The sequence below is a fragment of the Tyto alba genome, unplaced genomic scaffold, assembly GCF_018691265.1.
Source record: "Tyto alba isolate M040663 unplaced genomic scaffold, T.alba_DEE_v4.0 Super-Scaffold_1, whole genome shotgun sequence".
NCBI lineage: Eukaryota > Metazoa > Chordata > Aves > Strigiformes > Tytonidae > Tyto > Tyto alba.
Genome location: NW_024881261.1, coordinates 141,277 through 153,093, shown reverse-complemented (window position 1 = coordinate 153,093; position 11,817 = coordinate 141,277). Strand labels below are relative to the sequence as shown.

General features: G+C 35.6%; 1 protein-coding gene across 1 annotated transcript in view; it reads right to left on the bottom strand.

Annotated features, from left to right (window-relative positions):
• Positions 1 to 11,817, bottom strand: part of CFAP46 (cilia and flagella associated protein 46) — a 95,683-nt gene that overhangs the window by 37,128 nt on the left and 46,738 nt on the right. Inside the window, exons 24-30 of the mRNA XM_033001301.2 lie at positions 9,976 to 10,141; positions 6,939 to 7,023; positions 6,689 to 6,827; positions 5,975 to 6,158; positions 5,380 to 5,539; positions 2,151 to 2,374; positions 51 to 176 (exon numbers count right to left, since the gene is read on the bottom strand). Of these exons, the coding sequence (XP_032857192.2) occupies positions 51 to 176; positions 2,151 to 2,374; positions 5,380 to 5,539; positions 5,975 to 6,158; positions 6,689 to 6,827; positions 6,939 to 7,023; positions 9,976 to 10,141 (1,084 nt within the window). The remainder of the gene's footprint in view (positions 1 to 50; positions 177 to 2,150; positions 2,375 to 5,379; positions 5,540 to 5,974; positions 6,159 to 6,688; positions 6,828 to 6,938; positions 7,024 to 9,975; positions 10,142 to 11,817) is intronic.

The window sequence follows — 11,817 nt, the reverse complement described above, 5'->3', positions numbered from 1 at the left end:
TCTCTTAGAAAGAGATGATTGTTTTAATTACACAGGAATGGGATTCTTACTTGTTTCTCCTTCTTTTTGTCCTTTGCTTTTTTAGGAGCAACTATTGATGGATCCTTCTGAGGAGCTGTAAATTGTAAAGACTTTGATAATACTTTTGTAGTAAGTCTTGATGCTGACAACGATACCTAGATAATCAATTAATTACAGTTAATTATTTTTTCAATAATAATGCAAACTTCTGGTAAAAATGATTATTCATTGTAAGTCACATTCTACAGCTATTAACAATTGTCACACACCGTGTTATGTTTGCATAAGAGCTTTCTTCAGAAAACTAAAATCTCAAAGACTCCTAGATGCTTGCATTATTCATACAAGCATTTAGGATGATAATGAAATGCAATCAAGCAGCTGTCAAAAGATGACGTAATCCCTGTGGTAAATACTAGTGCTACTTTTGTAACCTATATGTTTACAAATTCAATTATTCTTTTAAAATTCCTTGTCTAGACTGCTTAATCTTCTATAAGGGATGAATTTCATCACAAAGTAATCTGGAAGACTGCAAAGAGCTACTCTGTTCTTCTGGATTAGTCTTCTATAATGCTACTAATGAACGTTATATAAAAGAAATTTCTAAATATTTAAGCATATAAAAGCATCCACTGAAAATTTCTCTGTGTATGCAATAGCACATCTTCTGATCTTATCTAAAATAAATAAAAAAAGAAGCCCACATTAATTTGAGAAGATGAATATATTTTGCTGGAGGGATCAAGAGCTGAATATAAAATATGAAAAAAAAAAGTAATGCTGGACAATTTATGAAAATTTCAAATTAAAGGTAACACGTGTCTTTTAAAAACTCAGAGGCAGCTGATTTGGCTTGAGTTATTCAGATCTTCATTGAACATTTTAATATCTTCTACTGAGTTATTTATGGAGTCCTAACACTTGAGAGCCTGCCTTAGAAATGGACATCTGCAGTCAAGCCTGCTTTACTTTGTGCTCAAAACAAGGTTAAGATGTCCTGTAGTACCTTCGTTCCTTTAATGCTACATGGTTATTCTTTCTCTCACAGTACTGTTCAGGTGTAAAGATGAGTTCTTAGAATTACTCTCATTGTCCTATAACTGGTGCCAACAGCTACATCAACTCTAAATTTTTAAATTTTTAGTAGTTTATTCAAACAGTACTACTCCTTTCAAATATTTTTTTCTCCAGTAAGAGTCGCAAACGTGATATTAAAAATTATGCTTATGTAAATCTGAGAATATCAATATTCAGTTTTTATTTTTCAAATTCGTCTTCCATCAAATGTTAGAGACTAAACCAATTTCACAATGTAAACTTAATCATAATTACCACAGGAGTAACAAATTGCAGGCTTTTACAGCTAACTGGAATAAAATTATGCACAAGCTATAGCATACCAATCTAGTTGATATTTCCTATCTACAGCACTGAGATTGTTTCTATAATGATTTGTGGCATTACTATTATCAAGTACAGATTTAGTCCCTTTAAAGTTTTACACATATTTACTGTATAATTGTTTTCCTATTATTTTTGCTATGCTTCTAAATAGCCATTTAAATTAGGTATTTATCAATGAGAAATTAAATAATCTGTTTGATGCTGTAGCAATGAAAAAGTGATTAGAGAATAATAATTGGTAAACACTGCCTGTATTATATACATTTTCTCAAAACTTACCAAGTGAATCAACATCTGAATTTAATTTAACTATGCCACATAATTCCTTTCAGTCAAATGACAGCCCGTTTCATTCAACCTAAGTGAAAGGTCCATCTGTAATTACCATTCCTCTGAACTGTCAGCAATGTCTTCAGCATGTATTCTGCCACTACTAAGATTCTTTAACAAATTATAACCACAAAATTTTAGAACCTTTTGCATGAAATGTATGAACATACTCCACAGAAACAATGGGCCACTGCTTTTATCCTTAATGTCTCTTCTCCGTTTTCCTGAAACAATTTAAATCTGAAAAAATTATACTAACTATACCATAAAATTGGAAATTCTAAAGATGTAATTAAAACATCAAAAGAATAGCTGGCACCATAATTACACAACATAACTCAAAATATACTGGTCACATTATAATATCATATCATATACTAATATAATCTCACCTGCCAGATGCGGACAATACAAGCATATGCCATCAAACAGTGCTGCTGATGAAAAGGAGAATTATGACCAGAAATTAAAGCCATTAATGTCTGTGCTCTGAACAAAGCCTCCAATTGTTTAATATTACTCAAATCTTCCAAATTAATTTGGGGCATGGTATCATTTGATCCAGTGTCTACCTTCAAATCTTCTGCATGTGAAAATTTTGGTATAGTATTTTTTTCTGTTAAAAAATAAATAACATGTTTGCAGTGACAGTATTTAAGAAAATTATTCGAAAGTTTAAATTTTTGAACTGAAAATGAAAATATGTATAAAAAAAAAAACACAACAGAAAAATGGAAATCCATCTACTGAATATGTTCTTCTTGTGGTGATGCAATGCTATTTGTATGTGTTTTCAACGAATAATGTAACAGTTATGTATATTAAATGATGTAATCCTGACACAGAAATTAAATCCATTGCAAGCACACTGTAATTATGCCTTCTTGAAAATAAATCTGTGAGAAAGATGGTCTAACATATTCATTTCAGCCATTTAAGTAGTGTTGCAGTCAAATCAAAAAACCTCTCGATCATGAAGTAGTGGTTTCTACAGTGACCAAAGACAATGTCCTAACTACCAGTAGCCTAGCTGCAAAAGTGTATTTGGTCAGTACTCATTTCCAAAATATTGATGGGCAGTCATTCAATTACAGATGGGTCAATGTCAACTAAGTCTAGAATATAGCTCAAGTTCATCCCTGTGTCTGCACTGAGATATCTTAATGACTACTGATGGCGGCTACAGAAGATACTCTGCTACTCAATCCTCTTTTCTGCTGTGTAATTCTAGTAATTTTTCAGTAAACACTGATGTTTTATAGCAATTCCAACTTTGCTTGAAATTCAGCTCAAAGACAAGTAATTCAGCAAATTTTCAGCTTAAAATGAAATACTGTGAAGACACGGTTCTCTTTCAACATCAAATTGATGCTCTAAGACAAGTAATTCAGCAAATTTTCAGCTTAAAATGAAATACTGTGAAGACACGGTTCTCTTTCAACATCAAATTGATGCTCTACAACATAAAGCAGAATGAGGTAACATAACACCTATCACATAACCCAATGACTGTCACAGATGAAATTATGAAAGTAAATGGTGAATTGAGTGAATTCTGAGCATGACTAACACAGTATAAAGTTAGGGAAAGGGATAGCTCAGCATATTAATTTTATTCTTTCATAATAAAAGATACAGATGGCAAGATACAGATGGCATAGGTGCTCTGTGAGATGGGTATGAAACTGACTTACAGCCTGCATTCAGATGGTTTTTGCTCAGGCTGCCAGCCTGTCACAAGCAGGGTCCCCAGGGATTGGTACTCACCTTATTCAGCATCTTCTTAAGTGATCTGAATGATGGAATTGAAAGCACCCTTGCCAAGTTTGCTCATGACACCAAACTAGGTGGTGAGGTGAACATGTCTGAAGGGAGACCCTTCTTACAGAGAGACCAGAACAGGCTGGAAAAGTGGGCTAAAAAGAACTGTATGAAATTTCACAAAGAAAAACAAGTGCAAGGTCCTGCACCTGGGACAACATAACCAAAGAGCCCGGTACAGACTAGAATCTGTGTAGCTGGGGAGCAGCCTTTCTGAAAGGGATTTGGGTCCTGGTGGTCAACAAACTGAACATGAGTCTGCAGCGTGCTGCAACAACAATGAAGACAGGTCAGGTCATGGGCTGCATTGGCAGGGCATTACTGGCAGAAATAGGGATGTGACCATTCCACCACTGTACTCGGTTCTTATAAGGCTGCAGCTGGAGTGCTGTGTAAAGTTCTGGTCCACATAAATCAGAAAAGATGCGAACAGACCAGAGATGATTCTAAGATCAAATGATCAAAGGGCTGGAGAACCTGCCCTGTGAAGAAAGTCTTAAGGAGTTAAGGTCTTTTCACCGTGAAGAGAAAGCTCAGGGGGACCTCATCAAGTATTCCAGTGCTTAAAGGACAGCTACAAAGAGGGCAGAGGCTCTCTTCACAAGAAGTCACATGGACAGAAGGGACAACAGGTACAAGTTGCACTGGGAGAGGTTTCATCTTGATATAAGAAAGAAATTGTTCACAGTGAGAACAACATATCAGTGGAACAATCTCCCCAGGAACATGGTGGAATCACCATCACTGGAGATTTTCAACCCACAGCTGGACAGGATTCTAGATAATCCTATCTAAGCTCCTTTTTCCACAAAAGGTTGGACCAGAAGATCTTTTGAGGTCACTTCCAGGCTGGGCTGTTTTATATTTGAATCTAATTTTTCTTATTATATTATTTCAGTTTCCATTAAAAGCTTTGTAAAAACTTTCTTGAAACATAGGTGGTATAAGAAGTCCAGTAATCATTAGCAACCATGTGAAACTGGGTGGGAAGGTCATTAAAGAACAAGTACAAAATTTAAATTGCCATAGGGGTGTAAAAAAACTCAGCAAAACCAATAACAGACAAGTATGAACAGAATATTGCTACTGTGACTTTAATCAAATGTGTGATACTAGAGACACTGAACATTTATCTTTTTCAATGCAAACACCAGAACTACTTGTCTAATCTATCCACACAAAAATAAGAGCAGAGCAGATACTGATTAAAGTCACAGAGTATAGTATTGTTCCAGAAATTCGATACCTTTTTTTCCAATTAAATAATGGGGTTTCCTATCAAAATAGGTCACTGAGTCCATACCACTGCAAGTGGACACAAAGTAAAAGGACCAGAGAATTTTTACATAGTTATGTAAGTACTTGAAAGTGTACATCTCTTTGAATGTCATTATTGATAAATCAATCCTAAAATACTAGATAAAGCCAAGAAAAGAGCAATGGACATAAGTACCCAAATCTTGGCACAGAAACCATTTCTGACAGTTACGTCTGGCCCACCATGAGGATGAATTTGAAACAAACTGCCTAGCACTGCCTTCTGGTAGCATCTCACAACTCGAACTCCTACATCAGATAGGAGCTGTACCTTACTATCCCAAAAGACTGAGGGTAGGTCTCCATGGCACGACACAGAATTCACAGATATATTTAAATGAGCATTGAACAAATTACAGTGAATATTGGAAAAAATACAGCCAAGCCCGTGCCATTCTTTGTGGTAATTAAGTTGTAAATTAAAAATACCCCTTGCATTTCCTGCTCAGAAATTCCTCTGAAGGATATTTACCTTTTACATACCTGATTCTTGTGAGAATTGCATAGGAATTTTCATATGTAGCAAGAGATCTACCACCCAGTCTAGAGGTTTAATAACATCGTTGAGGGGAAACTGGTTACAGTATAACCATTCAGCAAATTCCATCAGATAATCAACTTTATGCCATTCATTTTCTTGTTTCTATAAAAGTAATAAAGGAAGAGTTCATTTATATTTCATGATGTAAACCACTGACATTATATTTAAAAATTTAATTTAGTCTTAATGGAAGCAAAAATTAATAATTTGACAGTGGGCAGTTTTATTGGCACCACATAATCAGAGTTATGCTAAATGGAATATAACAGAAAACTCTAGCAATTAATCAAAACTTCTTGCAATTCATTACTCTTAGACATTTTGCTCTGGCAGGACTCAACTGAACTTTTACTAGATACCAAGATTCAACCGTACAGTTTTCCAACTGAAGAGCAATTTCAAAGTTATAAAAAGTAATGGTCAAATATATGGCCTTTCTACTGGTTCAATTATATACTTCACAGAATTTGCAATCTCATTAATCACTTGAGAACATCATTCTATCAGCATGTGAACATATAGTAAAAACTAACAAACCTGCAAAGAAATGATTGCATTTTGGAAACAGCTTAACTGTCCAACTATACTTCTGGAGACTGTTACCAAATGACGCCACATATGTGACAAATAAACTTCACTTTCTTCTCTGAATTTCTGAATGTCCATCATAAAATTGCATCCCAATCCCGCCTTCACTGTAGCCATATGTTTAAAAATCAGGCTAGAAAAAGAAGAAACTAATTGCAAATTACTAGCATCTGTACCTATAAAGCAACTTTGTGAGTAGGATAGCTATACTAATTCATATCAGTATAGTACAGGGAAGTAAAGTTTATAAACTGACATAAAAGGTCATAAATCTTTAAACTCAGATAATACTATGTAAACAGTACCCTAGATAATTTAGTTTCCATTTAACATGAATGGGATTACAGCTAGGAGAACTCAAAAGTTTCTGCTATATAACTACATTTCATGCACCTGTTTTCTTGGAAAAGTAAGATACTACTTACATACATGTTTTTAAAAAATGAAATTTATAAATATTATGAACAGATTAATGATAAAAAGCACTGCCAACGTATGTCTTTTTCATCAGAAAGACACAAGTGTTTTCTGTTATAAGAGCTGACAGGCAGATAAAAAGTAATCATAATATTTTCCCAGTACAAAATAAAAAAAACACTCATAGTTTTGTAATTCTCAAGAATCAGGATGCTTATCTGAATAAAAGTAAGTCAACCAACTTACAGCCTGTGTCTCGTCTGAGGCAAAACTTGAATAGCTTCATCCAGGACTTTTAGTGATGTCTCCCAGTCAGATTTATCAGCATATATGTGAAATAATAACCCATATAAGGAGGTTCTTAACGTTAGATCTTCCTCAGCACCTTTTAAGTATATTCAGATGATTTATTAACGTACTGCAGAATTAGAATAATGATATTACAAAATACTGGGGTTTTCTTTTTATTACCAGATCAAAAGAAAAAAGAACATGCCTGGGAGAAAGCATCCAACTGATAACCCAATACTCTGAAAATCCTTTGTAATCCACTGATGCAAAGGCAACATATCTTTCTTCTCCTAAAAAGACATAAAAAAAAAGAAAAAAAGAAAAAAAGAAAAGCCTTTTATCTTTCAGTTATCATATGCCTTTAAGTATTATTGTACTTCTGTTTTATTTGTAAACCAGTTAATATGGTTGATATGAACTATTAACCTGTTATTTAAATAGCTACTTGTGCAGGAGTTGAAAACCACAGCCATTTCTCCAGAATGAGTTCTATAATACAAAGCCAATACATCCATAACCAGACTCAGTAATATTCAATCCGTTGCACAGATTAAATATCATGAAATCTTGAAATACTCTGTCAGAGAATCACAGAATAATTGATGTTGGCAGGGACCCTTTGGAACTCTCTAGTCTATACCACTGCTCAAAGCAGGCTGAAATAGAGCAGGTTCCTCTGGGCCTTGTTCAGTCACCTTTTGAGTACTCCAAGCAGAGACTCCACAACCTCTCTGGTAGAAAATGAGCAACAGCTTATTTTTTCAGACTATTTTCAGATAATTTTTAAAAGATGACTTGTCTTTTGTCCCATTTTGCCTAGTTGACTTTACCTGTGAAAATTAGACTATCACAATTGTCACCCAAAGGTGAGACATGTGATAGCTGTTTCTCTCCCCTCTACAGCACAGTTTTGTAACTTCAAAGATAAATTCACTATCTTGTTTTACAAATAGATGCATATACAGTTCTGCTGATATACTGATCATTGAATACATAAGGGACTACACTAACAAATTATCTGAGTTGTAGCTACAACTTTTGGGTAATCACTACATTAGAACCATCAAAGTTTTATCAGATTTGGTCAAATCATCATTTACTTCCACAAAGGCACAAAGTCTGACTAATCTAGTGGCCATCTACGATGGAGTAACTGCATCAGTGGACAAGGAAAGAGCTATGGATGTCATCTACCTGGATTCTTTAAGACTTCTGACATGGTCCCCCCATAACCTTCTTGCTGCTAAATTGGAGAGATATAGGTTTGATGGATGGACAAGGAAGTGGCTGGAAGGCTGCATCCAAAGAATTACACTCGATGGCTCGATGTCCAAGTGGAAACCAGTAATGAATGGTATCCCTCAAGGGTCTGTACTGGAACGAATACTGTTTAATGTCTTCATCAGTGACACAGACAATGGGATTGAGAGCACTCTCAGCAAATTTGATGATGACACCAAGCTGAATGTTGCAGTTGATTCACTAGAGGGAAGGGATGCCACCCAGAAGGGCCCTGACAGTGTTGAGGAGTAGACCCATGCAAACCTCATTAAGTGCAACAAGGCCAAGTGCAGGGTCAGGGCAATCCTCAATATCAGTGTAGAGTGAGGGATGAATTAAGAGCAGCCTTGCAGTGAAGGACTTGGGGATGCTGGTGAATCAAAAACTGGACATGAGCTGGCAATGTGCACCTGCAGCCCAGAAAGCCGATCGTATCCTGGGCTGCATCAAAAGAAGTGTGACAAGCAGGTTGAGGGAGGTGATTCTCCCTTTCTACTCTGTTCTAGTGAGACTCCACCTGAAATATTGCATCCAGTTCTAGATCACCAGTACAAGAAAGACATGGATATGCTAGAGTTACTATATAGTCTAACTCACAAGAAGTACTAATGTTTTCAGATATAAAAAGTCCATGCTATCTATAATTGTATACATCCATTATCTATATTAATGTCTTCCTTATTAATAAAACTTATTAAGGTTTCACTCTGAAAATACACTGTGGTACTAAGTTAAATATATATACATAATGAAGTATTCCTTTTTATTGGTTTTAACTATATCATCTCTGCAAATAACTAAACCTATAGAAAGGTGCCTATGGGCAATTACTGTTATATATTCAAACACTGTCAAAGTTTGATTAAGTTTACAATCTTCACTCTGCTTCCAAGTACACAGTGTACTCATCAGTTCTGCCTCCTACACACCCAGAATCAAGTGGACCAGTGACCATCTCAGTTTATTTGTGATTTATACATAGCTTGAGGAGAAGTCAAAATCAAGTTTTCTATTCTTGTATTACACTGCTTGATGATCAGAGACACAGCCTCACATTGGTACCACTGAGCTTGAATGCAAGAGTTATTAATAAACCTTTCAAGCTCTAACTGAAATTGTGCCCATAGAAATCCACAGGAAAACTCACATCATCTTCACTGTCATGTAAATCAAATCGACGAAAAGAAATGGATGAGTTCCATGGAAGTTTGGAGTAAGAAAAGTTGTTAAATGTGTAGGGAAGTTTCAGTGTGCAGAAGAAATTTCATGTGGCGATATGTGTTATATGGTACGCACCACCTCCATATTGTTTCAAAGGGATGACTACTTCAGTTTACACATGCTGTTCATAATCAAGCATTTCATTTTATCACTGACTCCCAGCACAGTTTGAATTAAAAGTCCTTCCTACTACCAAAGTGCTAAATAGTCTGTTAAAAAACTGAAGATATGTGGAGAAAAATTCCTTTTTGCAGGTAGAAGAGAAATTTGATTCTGCAGGTGTGGGGAACCTTAATTTAGTTACATTTTTTTCCCCCAAGTTTGTGTTTTAAAATCTATTATCATTCTTTCCTGAAGTGACAGATTTTTTCCTGGATTTTTTCCTTTGAGTGTTTTTTAAATACTCCCTTTTGTAAGCTTGACAAAGTGAAACACTACAACCCTTTAGACAGCAAATTACTTTGAAGAAAACTATTGCAAGTTTGACAGTTGCCTAAAACCAGAAGAACCACCAAATGGAAAAAAAGAGTATGTGATTCCCCATATGTGTGAATGTGTGCTGTGTGAATGCATGTAAGAAACCATATATGTGCTTATGACAAATAAGTCACTTTCCCCTCTTAGGAAAGGTATCTTAAAGTATGCATCCTGAGCTTCAGAGGAAATAAAAATTTTTCTTTATCACCAGTACCAATCACTAACCACAAGCAAAATTAACAATATCTATTAGATATTCTTACCTGTTTATTTTTAGATTCTGCTTTAAGTATATTCTTAAGGATTATTTCAGTAGGTTCCTTAAACTGCTCTCTCTCATGTGGAGAGCCTAGCAAAGGTAAACATGCATTCCAAAAGTGTCTAGCTGCAAACATTACAAGGGAATAATTTCCAGCTTCACCTGCATACCTGAAGAAAGTAAAGTACAGTTTAATGATGAAAAACAATCACACCCCAGCCAAAATAAAGGATTTTACTTCTACAGACATCCAGGTTTACCTGATCTAGGCACCACCATATATAATGTCAGCAATAACGGGTTTGCATATGAATTTCATACAAATTATATTTTCCATTTTTATATACAAACCACCTTCACACATTCAGCAGAAGTAGCAATAAACAAATACCATACAGATGGTTTTACTGTATTTCTGTGTAATCTTAGCTCGAGTCTTCACTAAAAAGATAGTAGAAATCTACTCAAGATGTTCTCATTGGAATAATCTACTTTTTTGTCCTCCTATTATGTTAATTTCTCATTCTAAAAAATTTTTAAAAAGAACAAAACGGTTATTAAAATGCTATGGATTTTGCATAGTACAGTACCACTGTAACACAAGAATATACCCCGAATGCTTCTAGCTGCATTCAAATTGTTTTGAGCATATTCCATGCAAATGTTACTTTGAATTAATAAAATTTAATAGTTATCCAGATTGTGATACAACACAGTACTCATATGAGTGAGCAAAAGCTTTAGAATTTGGTTAAAAATGATGGATTGGTATTAAAAAAATCACCCTTGAATACTTCTACTATTCTCAAAAAAGTAGTTTTTAATTCTGGCAATCTTTGCCATTTTCTCCCGCAGTTACATGATTTTTAGAGTCCATATGCTCATATACCTTTTGCCTTAACACTAGACTTATTAAGGCCTAATTTTTGCTCACCAATTCTTGTCTCCCTTTTGGAATGTGTTGGGCTATGTATATATTTATACATGTACATATATATATGCTTAGTCCTTCCTCAAAAAGTGCTTGGCATAACATGAAAATTTAACAAAATACGGATTCATTCACAACATGACACCACCTTAGAGTTCTGTTACACTGACTAGTCTAACTTCATTCATCACTCTCTTTTTAAAGATCTATGGAAGGAAGTATTACAATGTTAACAGCCTCACATCAGCCACACATCACATCACACGTTCATCTTCTAAGAGTTCTAATTATCTATCCTTGCTCATGAATTTATTTCTTCCAAATAGCAAAGAATTCATACCAAAGTCATGAATCATCCATGTATCACCTTCACCTGCCTATTCATTATTTAAAGCTACCTTTCCACTTTGGGTTCACGACATGTTGTTGCTCGCACTGTTAATATGATGCTCTGCAACAGTAGAGGCTGAGGGCTGACGGGCTAAGGAGTAGCTCTGCTGAAAAGGATGTGGGGGTCTTGGTGGACAGCAAGCTGAAAACCAGCCAGCAGTGTGCTCTGGCAATGTCAACATCATCCTGGGCTGCATTAACAGGAACAGACAGTAGATTGAGGGGATTGCTCATCACCCCCTAGTCAGAACTCTATAGACCACATATAAACTACTGCATCCAGTTTGAGGCCACCTGACACACACCAGACATGGACAAACTGCAACAAGCTTAGTGGAGGACCACCACGATGATCCAGGGACTGAAGCACTTGCCTTTAGAACAGAGGCTGAGAGTACAGGGCTAGTTCAGCATGGAGAAGGGTTGGTTTTGGGGGACCTCATGAGGGGAAGTTTCTTAATAACCTAACAAAGTTGTTGAGAAGCAGCAGCCAGGCTCTTCACAGTGAATGACAGGACAAGCATG